Here is a 19,698-nt window from a genome sequence, read left to right on the forward strand (position 1 = left end):
CCTGCAGGAGATATTAGGAGATAACTTGCGAGGGGGGCCCTAGGGTTGCCAAGTCCAATTCAAGAAATATCTGGGGACTTTGGGGGTGGAGCCAGGAGACATTGGGGTGGAGCCAGGAGCAAGGGTGTGACAAGCGTAATTGAACTTCAAGGGAGTTCTGGCCATCACATTTAAAGGAACCACACACCTTTTAAAATGTCTTCCTTCCATAGGAAATAATGAAGGATAGGGGCTCATAAAATGGGACCCCCTGGTCCAATCGTTTTGAAACTTGGCAGATACTTTGGGGAGAGTCACTAGATACTATACTGAAAATTTGGTGCCTCTACCTCAAAAAACAGCTCTCCCAGAGCCCCCGAAACCTCCAGATCAATTCCCCATTATACCCTATGAGAATCAATCTCCACATAGAGAATAATGCTCAGCAGATATGAGAGGATGCAAGGACTACAAGTCCCAGCATGCACCTTGTGAAGGGTGGCTGGACTGGAGCGAATAGCAGGCCGGCGGTGGGCAGGTCTTTGTGACTCGGATGAAGGGAGAAGCCTGAAGCCAGGCAGGGAAAGAGACATGACGCCGTTCCACCCTCCCCACCCCCCACCCCCGCTATCAGATTTTTAGGGAGCGGGGGATTAGGCTGCTAATCCAGGGGTCCCCCGGCAGGGCGGGGGGGGGGAGTTGGGAAGCCTAGGGGGCCTTGAGATTTTGACTGCTAGGGGCCTCCACAGGATTTAATCGGGCACTGATTCTATACCAGGCAAGCTTAAAATCAAGAGGGGTGCAAAATACCTACTTTTATTTCCATGGACTCTTCCTTTGTCCCTTTTGGAGATTTATTCAAAGATCAAGGCAAATGTCAATCAACCATATGCATGCATCTAAATTTTTTAAAAGAGCAAATAACTGGGTGCATAATCTCTCCCGCAAGAACCCACTGACTTTCCATTTGTTGCATTTGACCACAAGTAAAGGGCAAACACACTTCACGTGATTCTTCTTATCAATATATGTGGTTTTAAATCTTTTCGAAGGGACAACACATGTATGTTCAACCTTGGAACAAGACCCCCGGATCCGGTGTCATGATCCTAGGCCTAGTGTGATCTACAGGCTCCAGGGAAGCCTGTGTTAGAGTAGCTACGTGGCCTACATTTCCCAGGATCCCTTCTGTCCTTCTGATTGGATGGGCAGATGTTTTGGAGGGAGAACTGGCCCAGTGAAGACCAGAGGGGTGGAAACTGGAAGGAAGTGTTCTCTCTGGAGAGTCTGCAGCAGGAGGGTTCCTTCACTCGGGGTGGTGAGTCTATTGACATTAGAGGAAGGGAACATTTAGTTAGTTACACCAAGGCTGTTATTTTCTTTGCATCACTACCTTTACTTTTTAAATTATTCACACTTGTACAAGAAAATGTTCCTTTTCGGGGTCCCGATTAATACATGCTCACAGCCATGCAGCTTCACAGAATTCAAGATCGGGTCGCTTCCCTCTTGCCTCTTGCTTCAGAACAGGCAGCGGTCTGGAAGCAGGAGTTAGGCAACCGGGTACATTTGCTGCTGAGTCGCGGAGGCCCACCCCGCGTGAGCGTGGCAAAGCATGCCTTATGAAGTCGAGCTGGAACAAACGTCCTCTAAATGTGTGCTTGATTAACTTTATTGATCCGACCTTTGTGATATCGAACGAGAGCCCTCTGGCCCACGAGCCGAGCCTGCCCTTGAAGTCCGCGCTGGGCACGACAAGAGAAACAATTACCCTTGGAAAGAACAATTAATCCATTTCTTAAGCGCTGAAGTGAAACGTCCGTTGTCAAGACAGTTCCACCTATAACGATAATGAAAAGCAGTTGATTAGAAACCCAAATAGGGGACTTACAGCCAGCCGCTAAAGCACCTTCGGGATGAATAATTGTTTAAGGATCTCTGCAAGGAACAATCCCCGCTTGATGACATATGCCTGCAACACTGATTTTTGGTGCTGTTTTCCTGTTAGAGCTTTCCTGTTTCTATAAGCAAGATCTCGTTGCTTGTGGTCTGGCAGAAACTAGCATAACCCTTTTCCTTCCTTCTCAAGTAAAAACTTCAGGCAGAGGCTACGGGAAACGATGGGAATGGGTTTTATTTTTCAGTGTGCTTGCAAACCAATAGTGGGCCCTTTCCCTGCAATTGGCCACAGCGATTCTTCACCAAGCGCCTTTCTGTGGCAACAAAATGATATTGCTGCACTGCTGTATGTAGACTCTAGCAGGCGGAATAGCCCTGGTTAAGCTGAGCTTGCAAGGACTCAGAAGCCAAGCAGGTTGGCTCCAGATAGTACTTGGAGCAGGGGTGGAATTCTAGCAGGAGCTCCTTTGCATATTAGGCCACACACCCCTGATGTAGCCAATCTTCCAAGAGCTTACAAGGCTCCTTTTTGTAAGCTCTTGGAGGATTGGCTACATCAGGGAGTGTGGCCTAATATGCAAATTAGCTCCTGCTAGAATTCCACCCCTGGATGGGAGGTTGCCATGGAAAACCAGGGTTGCTAGGAAGGAGAAGGAGGAGGAGATTGGATTTATACCCCACCTTCACTTGGAGTCCCAGAGTGGCTTACAATCTCCTTTTCCTTCCCCTCCCGGCAACAGACACCCTGTGAGGTAGGTGGGGCTGAGGGAGCTCTTTCAAGAACTGCTCTTGAGAGAACAGCTCTTGTGAGAACTGTGACTCAGCAGGTGCATGTGGAGGAGTGGGGAATCAAACCCGGCTCTCCCAGTTTAGAGCCCACACTCCTAACCACCACACCAAACTGGCAATGGCAAGCCACCTCTGTTCATCTCCTGCCTTGAGAACCCCATGAGGAGTCACCTTGAGTTGCATGTGACTTGATGGCACTTATTATGAAGTCTCTGTAGAACCACCTCAATGATGTATTTCAGTCTGGCACCATTCTACCCCTATAAAGCCCTTAAACAATTGAGGATTGAGAATCTTCAGACCTTTGGTACTCCCTTTTCTATTATGACCCCATTGTCCCCTTTGGCATTCATCGTGACACAGCCTGTGTGTCATCCACTAGGGCAAAGGCCTTCTTGGTGGCTGCCCCAGCTCCCTGAGGAGATTTGTGCCCTGTGAGATCTCTTAAGGTTCCAAAGGGCATGCAAGGCTGCCTTGTTTTGCACAGCATTTAATTAAGAGAATGTATAGATCTCTTCCAGAACTGAGAACCGGTTGAAGTCTATTTAGCATCTATTTTATTGTATTGTATTTTATTTGTATTTATAGGTTTTATTAGCCATCTTAATACTATGTCGTATATGCTGTGAACCACCCTGAATCCTCCATTGAGGAGAGGATGCGGCTTATATTTCAGATAAATAAATAGCTTCAACTTGTTTCAGGCATTCACCTATGATTCTACCCAGGGGTCATTTTGTAGAAAAATAAGTGGTGGAGCTCATTAGCATAACTCATTAGCATATGCCACTACTGCCCCCCAGCCAAAAGCCAGCCAGATCAAGCAGGCATCACTCACCTGGGGCTCTCCTGGGCCGCCGCCCCCCGCAGTCAAAAGGCCAGCAAGCCACCCAAAATCACATAAGAAATGATGAAAGGGTGGCGTGGGCTCCTACAGGGGTTAATGAGGGCTGCTGGGGGCATGGCAAAACCCCTGGTGGCTGGCTGGCTGTCCGCTCTCCTAATCCAAGAATTGTTATGCAGCTGCACCTACTCTTCAATGGACAAGGTAGGTGGGGAGGAAGAGGGGGAACCCTCAGAAAAGTTCAGGAGCTGCACTCCTGTGAGCTCCTGCTGAATCTGGGTCCTGATTCTACCTACTTCTGGACTGAATATAACTCTATCATAACGTGTACTTTGATCATTAATGTATAAAATACATCTTCTAGATTCAGCTGTTCTCTTTTGCCTCTTGGTTCTTGCGGGACGAAGCTCTTTCTTGGTTTTTTGTAGCACTGTTGGGTTTTTTTTCGGCCAATGCGGGTGGCATGCATTCTTGGGACTCAGTTTCCTTTCATAATAACGTTTTCCTCCTTGGCTAACAATGGCCTGCCGGATGTCTGAAGACTAGATTTCCAGCCATCCAGCTCAAGCCAAGAACGCTTTTTTTCTGTGCAATTCCATTTCTTGGCTCCTTTGGGTAATTGCTTCAGCTGCGTTAGAGAAGACAATATTTAAAAGGGGGAGGGGGAAACCTGGTCAGTTTAATTTCCTCGCATGCCTCAGCTGACTACAAAAAAGCAGCTTGCCTGACGATTCTAGCAAAGGGAGATCTTGAGGCTTGCCAGGTACAAAAAGGCTTTGTGACCAAAAAAAGGGATGATGCATTCAAGGTGCGGCAAAAACGAAACGCTCCTCGCCAGATGCCCCGTCTCATTCTGAAAAGCTTTTATTTGTGTGCCGGTGTTTGCAGCCGTCCCAAATTAAGAATTATTCCAAAAAGCCGCTGAGACATCGCTTGTCGTCTGCTAATCAGGATTTTGATTCATTTGCCTGGGAAGCCCTGCCGCATACGACGGTTTCATTTGATGGCGCCGATGCACATCTCCACATAAACCAGCCCTTTTTGCACACTGCAATTCAACATGGGGGCTAATGTACGGATGCCAGGAAAATGGATAAGAATTAATGATCCCCTGCAAAAAGCTGCCTTCGCTTGGTTCTCGTCTAAATTGAACGCCCTCGTTAACGCGATCCATCTTTGTAAAATCATCTTTATTGTCACTCACATTTCTGTGGGGACAATGTTATGCATTTAAAAGATTTAATTAGGGATTGGCTGGCGAAGGGGTTGCCAGCCAGCCACTGCTGCCGTGTTTCAGATCTTTCTCTGGCATCTACCACATGTTATATCCTCTCTCAGAGTGTTAGACTGATTCATGGAGGATAGGCCCATCGATGGCTGCTGTCCATGGTGAAGAAAAAATACCTCTGTATTCAGAGGCAGCATACATCTGAAACCCAGGCAACATCAGGGGCAACATCAGACTCTGTGCCCTATTTCTTGCCCCTCCAGGGCGACTATTTATTTATTTATTTGGTCAATTTATATTCCGTCCTTTCCCAGACGGGCTCAGGGCGGATCACATACGAATAAAACCAATCACATACAGTAAAACCAATGAAGCCAATTAAAACAAAGCGTTATATATCAACATCATATAACAAAGGCGGGCGGGCACATAGTGCAGATTTAGGTATAATCATTCAGTGGCCCGGATATAGTAGTTCAGATGATGGATCACTAAGGGGGAGGATAGCCGATGGTATAGGCAATAGAGTAAAGGACGCCCACTTGCCTCAACTAAACGCCTGGCGGAACAGCTTTGTCTTACAGGCCCTACGAAAAGGTAACAAATCTGGTAGGGCCCGTATCTCCACAGGGAGCTGATTCCACCAGGTTGGGGCCAGGGCCGAGAAGGCCTTGGCCCTGGTCGAGGCAAGACGGATGTTCTTGGGGCCAGGGATAACTAGAAGATGTTGGTTGGCCGATCGCAATGCCCTTCAGGGCTCATATGGGGAGAGGCGGTCCCGCAGGTATGTTGGTCCCAGGCCATGTAAGGCTTTTAATGTCAGTACTAAAACTGGTTGGCTAAAGTGTGAAACAGGATTCTGGACTAGATGGACCACTGGTCTGATGCAACAGAACTGTTTTTACATTCAGCATGCTCAAAATTTGCAGTTAGGTGCAGGGCTCTTTTTTGTTGTTGCAGAAACTCCTTTGCATATTAGGCCACACACCCCTGATTCAGCCAGTCCTCCAAGAGCTTACTGTAGGCCCTGTACTAAGAGCCCTGTAAGCTCTTGGAGGAATGACTCCATCAGGGTTGTGTGGCCTGATTTGCAAAGGAGTTCCTGCTACAAAAAAAAGAGCCCTGGCTAGGTGTACGGAAGAGAGCCCCATGGTGCAGAGTGGTAAAGCTGCAGTACTGCAGCCCGAACTCTCTGCTCACAACCTGAGTTTGATCCCGGCAGAAGCTGGGTTCAGATAGCCGGCTCAAGGTTGACTCAGCCTTCCATCCTTCCGAGGTCGGTGAAATGAGTACCCAGCTGGATGGGGGTAAAGTGTAAATGACTGGGGAAGACAATGGCAAATCACCCTATTAAAAAGTCTGCCATGAAAATACCGTGATACGGTGTTACCCCAGAGTCGGAAACGACTGGTGTTTGCACAGGAGACTACTTTTACCTTTAGATGTATGAAAGAAAAGACATCATTGGCCATACCCATGTAGTTAATTTGTATCCACCTTATCAGAGCACCATGGGGCATAAGCATGTGCTGCATCTGAGGAGCATGAAGCAGGCTGATGTGTATGATTTAGACTAACCGTTTGGATGTGTGAACTGTCCAGCTTCTCAGATCTTTGAAAATCAACAAGAACCCTGAAGGGAAATGTCTTTTTAAAACATCTTTTTAACCCTACAACTCTCTTCCAGTGGAGAACGAACAACTTAAGCAATATGAACCCAGTATCAGATCTCAGATCCAAATCCGCCCCCCCCCTCCAAATTAAAAGTTTTATTGAATTTCAGGTATAGGAAAGGGAAGATTCTACAGGAAATGATGGGAAAATCAGGGTTGGAGGAAGAGACCAAATTGGGGAGGGACGGTGGCTCAGTGGTAGAGCATCTGCTTGGGAAGCGGAAGGTCCCAGGTTCAATCCCTGGCATCTCCAAAAAAGGGTCCAGGCAAATAGGTGTGAAAAACCTCCGCTTGAGACCCTGGAGAGCCGCTGCCAGTCTGAGAAGACAATACTGACTTTGATGGACCAGGGGTCTGATTCAGTATAAGGCAGCTTCATATGTTCATATGTCTCTCTCACTTGCGTTTTCTTTCTTGTTACATATACATCCGGTTCAATCACAACTCAATCTATGTATCATTTACAATTGGCATCTTCTATTTTGTCTTTTATAACATTCTGTCTCTTTATAATTCTTACTTTGGCTTACAAATACACGTTGCTTATAATTGCACCATCGTATTTAGTATATTTATACAGTACTCACTCCTTATCTTATATTCTTATATACAAATATTTTGTCGCTTAGTTGTCTCAAATTCCAACCTTATAGTACACCCAGCCAATCATACAGTGGCTGCCAGATCTTCTTATTGTCTTGTGCATTTTGCAGATCCTAATTAGGTCAGCCCCAGTTAGTACGTGGATGCGAGCCCGCCAAGGAAGTTCGGGGCTGCTCTGCAGGGTCAGGCAATGGCAAGCCACCTCTATTCAACTTGTGCCTCGAAAACTCTAGAGGGGTCACCATAAGTCGGCTACAACTTGACAGTCAATAATAATAATTTAAAAACTTGAAACCCATTATAGTGTTTCATACGGTGGGGATGATCTCTCATCCAGGTGCTAACCAGGTGATGCAACATGAGCCTGGTCTATGGGAAGGGCAGGCTAAAAATCAAATACCATAAATAAATGAAATAAAGCCAGAGCAACCATGCTTCGCTTCTCAGGTCTGACAAGATCAGGCAAGCCTGGACCATCTGGGGACTCGTAGAAGCAGGATGATAGAATCATAGAGTTGGAAGGGACCTCCAGGTTCACCTAGTCCAGCCACATGCTTTATGCAGGAAATTTCCAAATATCTCCCCCTCAAATTCATAGGATCAGCATTGGTGTCAGATGGCCATCTAGCCTCTGTTTAAAAACCTCCAAGGAAGGAGAGCCCACCACCTCCCGAGGAAGCCTGTTCCACTGAGGAACCGCTCTAACGGTCAGGAAGTTCTTCCTGATGTTGAGCCGGAAACTCTTTTGATTTAATTTCAACCCATTGGTTCTGGCCCTACCTTCCAGGGCCACAAAAAACAATTCCATCCCATCCTCTATATGACAGCCCTTCAAGTCCTTGAAGATAGTGATCATATCACCTCTCAGCTGCCTCCTCTCCAGGCTAAATGTCCCCAGCTCCTTCAGCCTTTCCTCATAGGACTTCCTCACCATCTTTGTCGCCCTCCTCTGGACCCATTCCAGCTTGTCTATATCCTTCTTAAAATGTGGTTGGCTACTGAACACAGTACTACAGGTGAGGTCTTACCAGAGCAGAGTAAAGCGATACCATCACATCACGTGATCTGGACACTATACTTCTGTTGATACAACCCAAGATTGCATTTGACTTTTTAGCCACCGCATCACACTGTTGACTCATGCTCAGCGTATGATCCACTAAGACCCCTAGATCCTTTTCGCACATACTACTGCTAAGACAAGTCTCTCCCATCCTATAACTATGCATGGGATTTTTCCTACTAAATTGCAGACTGAGCAAGCAGCCATCTTTCAGATCATAGTTCTGTGCACTCCCTCCATTCTGTGGGCATCTCTCTTTAGGGGATTCTTAGCTTTTCAGTCACAAGGTACAATATTTGATTATGGTATGTATAGATTCAAAAGACAGAACAACAATGTTATATGTGAGCAAGCCAGTTGCTTGATCTGATGTCTTTTGGAAAGTAAACTAAATCTATGCATTCATTCCTTCTCCTCTTTTCCTATGCACTCTCTGATCGATGGTCTCAGGTTTGGGGATGGCTATTCAGTCAAGGTGTGGCTCAGCAAAGGAACCAATAGCCAAAAGACCATCACGGAATGTCTGCGTTTCCATTTCCCTGGTGCATGTTTCAAGGTAGGTTACTTATCTCTTTTCTGTCTGTAAGCCCTGGGGTTGCCAGGTCCAACTCAAGAAATATCTGGGGACATTGGGGGCGGAGCCAGGAGACTTTGGGGATGGAGCCAGGAGCACGTTTGAACTCCGAAGGGAGTTCTGGCCATCGCTTTTAAAGGGACTGCATGCCTTTTAAATGCCTTTCCCTCATTTTGAAATAATGGAGGATAGGGGCACCTTATTTGGGGGCTCATAGAATTGGACCCCCCGGTCCAATCTTTTTGAAACTTGGTGTTTCTTTTGAGGAGAGGCATCAGATGCCATTCTGAAAATGTGGTGTCCCTACCTTAAAAAACAGCCCCCTCAGAGCCCCAGATACTCATGGATCAATTCTCCATTATACCCTATGGGAATCAGTCTACGTAGGGAATAATGGAGTGCCCTGTAGACATTTCCCTCCCCCTCCTCTGCTTTCTGATAACCCTGAAGTGGGGGGAGGGCCTCAAAAACAGGGGATCCCCTGCTCCAACCTGGGGATTGTGCAACCGAAAAAGAATGTGGATAATGGAGCGGGAATAAAGGTATAAACCTCCACGAAAACCAGCTTCCAATTTTATGAAAACGTTTACTAAGACTGCAACCAGTAGAAATTCTCTCAAATAGTCACCAACAGGTTCATACATAAATGAACATTAAAGGAACATCACCAATCACCCAAAGTCACTAAATAACAAATAAATGTCCAATTTTTATAACAGACGGGTGCAGGCGACGATTCCAATGGTGTAGTCCTCCGCAGAGACCGAAGCTCCCAAAGATTTCTTTTCTTTCTGTACAGCAAGGCACAGAATAATTCGCTACGTGGTTGTACTTAATCCCATGTTTGGCCTGAGGAAGATTTCCATCTTCCTGCTTTATATGTTTTTGGTTCTTTTCCCATTTTTTGTGGGGGGAAATATGAGAAAGTCTGTCAAATCTTAGAGTTCAGCAAAATTCTCACAGGGGGTTTGAACAGTGGAGCCCAGAAGCAAGTATTTGGTGGCGGGAGGGGATGAGAGAGAGAGAGAGAGAGAGAGAGAGAAAGAAAGAAAGAGCACAATACAGTTTTGAGGTTCTGGAGCTCTGCTCCTGAGTTCCTGCCCAAAATGAGGCCTGAACAGAACTGTTCCACGAGACCTTTGGTTGAGGCAATTGGGCGTCGAGGAAGATCTTAGCTTTCCCTGGCACTGCTAACTACTGCTGAAGTATCATCTTCCATTTTATGCAGCCCAGTTTATTAAGTCTGAGACCAATATTTCCAGCTGGAAACCCTGTGTTCTGAAGGGAATTTTATACTGTTTCATTGTTTGCTAACCTGTTATTTATATTGATTTTATCTGTTTGTTTTATGTTGTGATCCACCCCAAGCCTGCTTGCGGGGAGGGAGGAATATAAATTTAAATAAACAATGGGAAGGAAATATCGATTTGGATCCGGCCAGCTTTTTCACTCAGTCTCATCCAGTTCCCCTTCTTACCATGAGCCATCCCACATGCCTTTTGTACTTGCAAGTTCATTCAGGGTTTTTTTCCCCTAACTCCGCTCTGAGGAGCACTTGTGGGCTTCTGTGCTTGAGTGCCCACACTGGAAGACTTTTTAAACAAAAGAACCCTTTCCGCATCAGGTCCATGGTTGAGGCATGGTAGCCGCAGGGGTGGAATTCTAGCAGGAGCTCCTTTGCATATTAGACCACACCCCTATGATGTAGCCAATCCTCCAACAGCTTACAAGACTCTTTTTGGTAAGCTCTTGGAGGATTGGCTACATCGGGGTGTGTGGCCTAATATGCAAAGGAGCTCCTGCTAGAATTCCACCGCTGGCTAGCAGTGTGAATGGGCAACCGCTGCCAGGATCCTGCCACTTCAACGACCAGTATCTGATCCCTCTGAAACAGACAACACTCAGGCGGGGTTTTTTGGCAATGAGATATTGTGTCAATTTCCCGGCGTGATAGCACCCTGAGAGTAGTCCAAGCAGCTGAATAAATTATGCCAGTGAAAGAAGGGATACAGATCTGGTTGATCGGTCTGCTTTATAGAAATCAACTTGGGGAGCTTTTTTAAATGCCAGGTTTTCTGTGCAAGATCATTGAAGATCAGTAGCACGAGCTGGAAATTTCACGGCACGGACCCCGTTTGCCAAATATTAAAATCAGGGGAAATAAAAACGTGTTCGAATGCAAAACCCAAGTTAGTCAGTCTCTCAGCCTCAGCAAACAAGTGCTTCTCTCTGATTTATTTGATAGCTGTGAATTCCAAACAATGCCTCATTCTTTGCAATGCTGTTACGTGTCTCGCTCCGTGAAAAGTGCTCCGTTCTATTGAACTGTTCTGTGACGACGGTTTCTTTTTACTTTTTAGGGACAGCACCTTAATCTGCTGGAGTACTGCGTGCCGCAAAACCAGGGCTACCTAGCTGAGCTTTTCAGAGTTTTAGAGAGCAACAGAATGTCGTTGCAAATTAAACATTACTCCATCAGCCAAACCACTTTAGAACAGGTATTGCCTCCTCGTCTTTAAGTACATACTTTTAGTCAGGGCTTTTTGGGTAGGAAAAAGCCCAGCAGGAACTCATTTGCATATTAGCCCACACACCCCTGACATCACCATTGTTTCACATGGGGCTTTTTGTAGGGGGGGGGGACTAGCAGGAGCTCATTTGCATATTAGGCCACACACCCCTGACATCACCATTGTTTCACATGGGGCTTTTTGTAGGGGAAAAAACTAGCAGGAGCTCATTTGCATGTTAGGCCACACACCCCTGACATCACCATTGTTTCACAAGGGGCTTTTTATAGGGAGAAAACTAGCAGGAGCTCATTTGCATATTAGGCCACACCCCTGACATCACCATTGTTGCACAAGGGGCTTTTTGTAGGGAAAAAACTAGCAGGCGCTCATTTGCATATTAGGCCACACCCCCTGACATCACCATTGTTTCACAGGGGGCTTTTATAGGGAAAAAACTAGCAGGAGCTCATTTGCATATTAGGCCACACCCCCTGGCATCACCATTATTTCACAAGGGGCTTTTTATAGGGGGAAAACTAGCAGGAGCTCATTTGCATATTAGGCCACACCCCCTGACACCACCATTGTTTCACAAGGGGCTTTTTGTAGGGGCAAAAACCTCTCAGGAGCTCATTTGCATATTAGGCCACACACCCTGTTGCCATGTGTTCCTGCACATTCCTGCTCAAAACAGCCCTGCGTTTAGTGCCTGCGGAGTTGTTGCAGGCAAGACCGCGATGGCCCTGGCTACCCTACCACATTTCAGGAGCTCAGCAGGGTCGACACGGGTTTTTGCTTGGATGGGAGACCACCAAGGAAGTCCAGGGTAGCTATGCAGAGGTAGGCAACGGTGAACCACCTATGAACCATCTCTGCTTTGGAAACCCTGTGGGGTTCCTGTAGGTTGGCTACAAAATGGCGGCATTTTCCACCGGCTCATTTGCAGTAGTCTTTAAGAAGTCCCCTATAAGAAATGTTGCTAGGGGGCCACTGGCTCTTCAGCTAAAACCAACTGTTCCCGTGTCAGCCGCTGGAATAGCTAGGCACTTGGCATGGACTGAGTGCTGGAGCAATCTCCCATTTTCTGGTGGAGGGAGGAGAGAGCAACTCCAGTAGGCCCCCAAGGGTCATCACGGGTAGGGGGTCTTTTGGAGCGCAAGGGAATCATTTCCTGCTGTCACTGGCTGCCTATCCTCTCTCCTTACCATCCCTTCCCACCAGCTGGTGCTGATCTCGGAAGCTACGGGGTGTCTCCTCACTCCAGCGGGCCTGGAAATGGCAAAGAAGACCAATGGAAAAAAAGAGATGGCAGCAATATAGGGAGGATCCAGAACCCACTGCAGGAGGAAAAGCCTCCAGCTCTCTCTCGCTTGCCCCGTCCCCTGAAATCTAGAGCCAGTCCAGTAACAAAGCTTATGAGATCGCCCTTCTTTGGATGGGGGACCTTCCTCTGATGCGGGTCCCACCAATGCATATCCATGGCCGGCTCTAGACGGGCACCCTAGGCAAGGCGAACTTCTGACGTCCACCCGCCCACCCCCGCACATATTTGGCATCCCCAGAAGACCAGCACCCTAGGCAATCACCCTGTGCATATTTTCACCCATGGAAGTTTTTCTTCCAACAGGGCAAAGCTTCACCCTTAGGGTGGTGGGAAATACCCACTGACAGAGGTAGGGCAAATTTACCTGGTTCTTCCCTCCTGGAGGGCTTAAAAGCCTCGTGGCGCAGAGTGTTAAAGCTGCAGTCCTGCAGTCCTAAGCTCTGCTCGCGACCTGAGCTCGATCCCCGGTGGAAGCTGGGTTTTCAGGTAGCTGGCTTCAAGTTGACTCAGCCTTCCATCCTTCCGAGGTCGGTCAAATGAGTCCCCAGCTTGCTGAGGGGAAAGCGGAGATGACTCGGAAAGGCAGTGGCAAACCACCCCGTAAAAAGTCTGCCGTGAAAACGTTGTGAAAGCAACATCACCCCAGAGTCGGAAACGACTGGTGCTTGCACAGGGGACCTTTCCTTTTCCCTTTCCTCCTGGAGGAGACCTCCAGCTTCCATGCACTGTTTTTCTGGATCCTTGCAGGAGGTGGGAAGCAGAAAAATTGCATTCCACTGATAGAAAAAAGTCCTTTAAGCCTGTAGAGATTTTGCACAGAATTCAGCAATTAGTAGAATGGAAACCTTGGAGCCAAACCCATTTTTTTTGCTGGATAATAATAACATGTCTAAGTAGAATTTTTGATGTTCAAAGCACTATCCGTACCTGATCTCAATCAGGGCTTTTTGTGTGTGGAAAAAGCCCAGCAGGAGCTCATTTGCATATCAGGCCACGCCCCCTGAACCGGAAGTGAGGGAGGAGTGAAGCCTCCTCCAGCGCTCTCTTCAAAGACCGATCAGATGCAGCTGGCAGGGCCGAGCCTTGTTGCAATGCACTCTTCTGATGGTGCCGGGGTGAGAGGAGTGCGGTGCTGTGCTGCGAAAGGGAGGGAGGGAGGTGGTGGTGGTGGTGGCAGAAGCGGCAGGAGGGAGTTGCAAATTTAGGCCTTTGTCTTGGGCACCGTGGTGAGAGTGTTAAAGCTGCAGTGCTGCAGTCCTAAGCTCTGCTCAGGACTTGAGTTTGATCCCCAGCGGAAGCTAGGTTTTCAGGTAGCAGGCTCGAGGTTGACTCAGCCTTCCTTCCTTCCGAGGTCGGTAAAATGAGTCGCCAGCTTGCTGGGGGGAAAGTGTAGATGACTGGGGAAGGCAATGGCAAACCACTCCGTAAAAAGTCTGCCGTGAAAACGTGAAAGCAACATCACCCCAGAGTCAAAAACGACTGGTGCTTGCACAGGGGACCTTTCCTTTTCCTTAGGCACCGGGAGTGGGGAGCCCAATTCTGCATCCCCCTCCTGGCGCCCTAGGCAAATGCCAAGTTTGCCTAGTGGCTGAGCCGGACCTGCCTAAAGCCAGTGTGTGAGTTCATGGCAGAGATGAGATTTGAACTGGGGACTTCAGAGCTCACTTTCTCAGCCGCGATGCTCCACTAACTATCGAACACGTGGAGATCTCACAACCTGGCTGTAATTTCTGTAGTCAGAATGGGAGCGGGGAGCTCTTTTCTTTTGGCAGCGAATGGCACTAGAAATGGCCTGTTTGTTAGACCATGGAAATGGCGCCTGGACGTTAGCCAGAGAAACATTAAAAAAAAAACCCTCATCATATTTGACAACGTCTAAAGGGAGGCTGCCCAGAATCCGGTTTTATCGGAGACAATAGGTTATGCCTGCCACGTATGTTCCAGACTCATCATGCCAGTTGTTGCTGCTGCTGCTGTTGTTTAATGGGCAGTGTTGTAATTCGGATAGAGTGGGAGCTGATCCAGACGGGAAGGCTTTAAAATCAAACAAAAATATAAAGCTGTAATAAAATACCTGCCAATATGATAGGAACACTTTTCGGAAGAATCTTGTGGCCGGGTGTGGTGCACAGCATTCCGAGGGTTCCTGGCATAGGGTGCTCAAACATTTGACGTTGTCAAGCATTGATATTGCCCAAGAATCGGTCTTTGGTTATCTGAATCAAAAGCTGCTTTATTGAAGAAACTCAGAAGCTTTGCCAAGGACACAAGCCTTGGAAGTAATGACGTACACAGCGTTACACAGTTGCTATATAGGATGACCGTTTTCGCACACAGCTTACCTCGCAGTCACAATCCTGTTCCCTCTGCAGCGTCTGGTCGGATTTCCCACCATCTGCGCCGAAGTTACAGGAAGTGCCGCAGCTGTTGCGTAGCAAATGTAAACCGCTAAAACCCAGTTTACGTTTGCTACGCAAAAGCCGCGGCACTTCCTGTAACTCCGGCGCAGATGGTGGGAAATCCGACAGACGCTGCGGAGGGAACAGGATAGTGACTGCAAGGTAAGCTGTGTGCGAAAACGGTCGATAACTTCAAAGGGTATCCTACAGATGCAGCTTGAGTCATGGGTTCAGAGGGTACTACATACAATCTCTTTTATTGCTAAGGAGTGTAGGCTATTAAAAACATCTCCCTTTCTCGCACTTCTCTCAGCTCAGGTAAGATTGTCTGTGTGAACTGGGGGAGAGGCGGCATGAAAGTGGTACCAGCCAGGCCGTAGCGTAAACATCCCTGGGCCAGATGGAGTTCTTACTTGCCCAAAGGTTGTAAAAGAAGGGGGAGCGGTGGAGGATGGGTGACCTGCTCCTTGTTGAAGGCACCGTTGTGTTACAGAAATATGCATGCTTGACAGATGTCAGGGTACAATTTGCCCCCCTCCAGTACAGGAAGGAACCCTAAGCAGGTCTACTCAAAAGTAAGTTTTACCGTGAAGCATACTTAGGATTGCAGCCAGTGTCCTGCTAGGTACTGTATTGGAAGTAATTATGGACTAACTCAGGGGTGTCTAACATGCAGTTTGGGGGTCGAATCAGGCCCCCGGAAGCCTCCTATCAGGCCCCCGAGCAACTGGCTGTCATCTGCTTCCTTCTCCCTCTCGCTTGCTTTGCCAGGCTCTCTCAATCGTGATGCAGAGCTACTGAGACAAGCCTCACTTCCTTCTATTGGCTGCAGCTCCCCCCCCCCCAGTCCCCTGGGGAAGGAAGGAAAGAGCCGGAGCTTCCTTTGCCCAGTTCCCTGGGTCCCATGGGAGAAATATAAAGAAAGCATCTTTAAGATCAATGAGTGCTAACATTTTAAGCATGTTTTAAGTTTAAAAAAAAATACATTTGTGTTTGTTTGTGTCCTTTATAAAATTTATATCTCTGCTTCCTAATCTCTAATAGGTACACACCTGGGCCAGCCCGACATGGCTGATATGGCCTGGCCCAACAAGGTCTCATTTATGTCAGATCCGGCCCTCATAACAAATAAGTTTGACACTCCTGGACTAACTGTTCCTTTCTCAGTTTAGATCCTTGCCATTTCAACAAGCCACGCCCAGCTTTCAAAAAAAAAACAACCCTCCCCTTTTTAAACACACTGCTCTCATTGAGGTCTCGCTTTATTGTGTCTGCAGGTGTTCATTAACTTTGCCACTCAAGACCAAGAGGATCCGAACTCGGCGCAGGGATCTCGCACCAGTCATGACTGCCACCTGCCAGCATCGGCTTGAGGCCGGCTGCCATCCAACACACCACAAGACTTTCCTTCTCCACCAGATAGGCAGGCTGGGAGGATGAAATGTTGTAGCTTCCCGCTGACAGATGCCAGCTCTTGGAGGAAATAAGTATTTAGGAAATTCAAGAGCATCACTTTGTTGATGAGGAATTATGTGGTTTTGGTGGAAAGGAGCAAAAACGATTTCTGTTTGGTGAGCATTTTGGGTGAGCATTTTGGCAAGCTTAAAAAAAGATCTCCCATTTGAGGTAATTTTCCAATGCAGACGGTTCGCTTCCTTTTCCCTCGGTGACATCGTTCTGTAGCCAAATCTGATTGGTTAGGTAGCATTTTGACAGGAAGACGGGAGGGGGACATAGAAACCAGGTGTCAGGTTTGTCACAGCAAGAGTGGGGAAGTGAATTCTGCAAAAGTGGCAAATTTGGTCAAAGCTTATGTGGACAAATTTAAACAATTCAAGGAAGAAGAACCCCGAAGAGGCGATTTCTGTGGGGAGAAAACGAGTCAGCTGAAAAATGCCATCAAGATGTCTGCAAAGGGCAATTTTGACATGGACTATTAACAAACAATAGTGGATGAAATCTGATTTTGATAAAATTACTTTTCAATATAGCGTATAATGTTTTGTTATAAATACAGATTAACTCTGCAACTTTATCCTTTTGCAGAAGGATATGTAAAGAGAAACTGAAAGGAATAAAAGAGAGCGCCCCCCCACTTAATCATATACAATTGTGGGCATGCCACATGTGTACAGTATCTTGGTTCAAACAGTGGCGTGCAGAGAGGCACAGAAGTTTGCCAGGTTACTGATGTTTGAAGAGGAGTATGTACAATATATGTAAATCAGTCAAGGTGATATTTTTCCCTTTGGTCCTCCTGCCAACCCCATCCAACTCTTTCAGTTCTAGAACGACAAAGTGTTTTGCTTCATTTTACAGGCTCAACGTGTGTTTTAAAAGCACACTGTGAATAGAACTCTTCAAAACAGCAAATTTTGGTGCCCAGAATTGTGGGCATGGTTTTCCTATTGTAACACCAACTAAAGGCTATGCCGCTTGTTAAAAAAAGAAAAGGAAAAGAAACCAGGTGTCACAGTTTGGTGTAGTGGTTAAGTATGCGGACTCCTTTCTGGGAGAACCAGGTTTGATTCCCCACTCCTTCACTTGCACCTGCTGGAATGGCCTTGGGTTAGCCATAGCTCTGGTAGAGGTTGTCCTTGAAAGGGCAGCTGATGTGAGAGCCCTCTCAGCCCCACCCACCTAACAGGGTGTCTGTTGTGGGGGGCGAAGATATAGGAGATTGTAAGCCGCTCTGAGGCTCTGATTCAGAGAGAAGGGCGGGGTATAAATCTGCAATTCTTCTTCTTCAAGGGAATGGAAAAACAATGGGCATCGAAGGATTTCTTTAAAAAGCGAATATTCGTACAATGTGTTTTCCTTGGACAAAAATTCTACCGGCCAAAACCGCTAGCTGTATCTGACAAATCAAAACTCTGGAGAATGTTGAGCAGACTCTACTTTCGGATGCTTTAAAGGGCTGACCTGGAACACTGTTACTTTACAGCAAATCATCCGGTGACTTGATTTTCCCCCCCTCCCCTAATTTGATTTACAGTAATTGTTTATGAAACATTTCAGCTTAACGTGAGAGGAAAGATGAGGCCTGTCATGCTTAATATCACAAATGAAAGCCTCCTCGCCAAATGAATTAATTCCGATCGGTTCGATAAGCCAAGCTCGCCAATTCTAACTCTGCTCTGTTCTGCACACTCTCTCTCTCTCTTTTTTTTCCGGCTCCTGGAACAGGTTCTTCATTTATTAGGCTGCCTCCTGGTTATGGCAAATAAATTGAACGCTTTTCCTCCTATGATGCTTGGCAATTATTTTACCTCTAACACCTGTTCTTGGTGTCTCTCGGGAGGCCAGGTTATGGTAATCAAGATCTATACTGTTTTTTACGAGGTTGTTTTATTTTAAAATCTCCAAACGGAACGCAGAGCAGTGGTAAAAACAAATAGCGGTGGCGGGAGCAAGACACGGCTGCCAGACGCTGGATCAATACGCTTCCCAGCAAACAGATTCTAATTTCTGATTCATCAGATGGGGCCATGTTGTGGGGCTAATAAATCTCAGGCCGGTGCTGACATTTAATACACCAAAAGTTTGGCTTCTTTCATCTATCCTTGTTATCGCCGTTAGCTTTGCGGCTGGGTGCAGGGCGAGGCAAAAGGAAGCGGCAGCGCCACGGGAAAAGGTGGGGCCACCTCCCATGGCATCTCGGGGATCCAAGGCTAGCTGGAGGCAGGGCTAGCCCTGCCACTAGGTTAACTAGGTGATTGCCTAGAGTGCCGGCCTTCTGGGGGTGCCAAATTGGGTGCCCCCTAGGGTTGCCAAGTCCAATTCAAGAAATATCTGGGGACTTTGGGGGGTGGAGCCAGGAGACTTTGGGGGTAGAGCCAGGAACAAGGGTGTGACAAGCATAACTGAACTCCAGGGGAGTTCTGGCCATCACATTTAAAGGGACCACACACCTTTTTAGATACCTTACTTCCATAGGAAATAATGAAGGATAGGGGCACCTTCTTTTGGGGATCATAGAATTGGACCCCCTGGTCTAATATTTTTGAAACCTGGAGGGTATTTTGGGGGGAGACACTGGATGCTATACAGAAAATTTGGTGCCTCTACCTCAAAAAACACCCCCCCCCCAGAGCCCCAGATACCCACGGATCAATTCTCCATTATTTCCTATGGAAATAAGTCTTCATAGGGAAGAATGGAGTGCCCAGCAGACATTCCCTCACCTTCCCCTGCTTTCTGATAACCTTGAAGCAGGGGGTTGGGCCTCCAAACTGGGGGATCCCCTGCCTCCACTTGGGAATTGGCAACCCGAGTGCCCCCCCATGGGACTCGGTGGTACTATCAGTGCAGGGGGGCCCCCCAGAAGTTAGCGTTGCTTAGGGTTCCAAACCATCTAAGTCCGGCCCTGGGTGGAGGGGGAGGCCTTCTGTGGCCCACCTTGGATCTCATTTGGCAGTGGAACTGGCACAGGAGGGGGAGGACCTGTCTCATCCTTCCATGTCACGGTCCCCCACTAGCTTTGTGCCCCCAAACAATTGCTGGGGCTGTGAACTCGCTCTGATGGGCTAGAGGATATTTCTTCACTGCTATTGTTGCCAGACTGTTGGAATTCCAGCAAGAGGCCATACGCGAGACCATGAGAAATCCCAGCCATTACCCGGCATTCAGACTGGAGATGACCAGAAATGATGACTAGAAATCAGGAGAGACGGAAGCAGTGAAAGGTGGCAATCTTTGTGTGGGGGGTGCATACATAAGAACAACAATGTGATTCCTAAATGTCAACTGGGGAAAGAAAGGACTTTCTATGGTGACCATATTCAAGGATAAGCATGATGAGTAACTCCTC

General features: G+C 47.3%; 1 protein-coding gene across 1 annotated transcript in view; it reads left to right on the top strand.

Moving 5' to 3' along the window:
• The window catches only part of ABCA13 (ATP binding cassette subfamily A member 13), a 388,752-nt gene extending 372,439 nt beyond the window's left edge, over positions 1 to 16,313 (top strand). The window contains exons 56-58 of the mRNA XM_060247734.1: positions 8,529 to 8,634; positions 11,013 to 11,150; positions 16,166 to 16,313. Of these exons, the coding sequence (XP_060103717.1) occupies positions 8,529 to 8,634; positions 11,013 to 11,150; positions 16,166 to 16,261 (340 nt within the window). The 3' untranslated portion in view covers positions 16,262 to 16,313. The remainder of the gene's footprint in view (positions 1 to 8,528; positions 8,635 to 11,012; positions 11,151 to 16,165) is intronic.
• The last annotated feature ends 3,385 nt before the right edge of the window (positions 16,314 to 19,698 follow it).

This window comes from Heteronotia binoei, chromosome 10 (assembly GCF_032191835.1).
Source record: "Heteronotia binoei isolate CCM8104 ecotype False Entrance Well chromosome 10, APGP_CSIRO_Hbin_v1, whole genome shotgun sequence".
NCBI classification, from domain to species: Eukaryota; Metazoa; Chordata; class Lepidosauria; order Squamata; family Gekkonidae; genus Heteronotia; species Heteronotia binoei.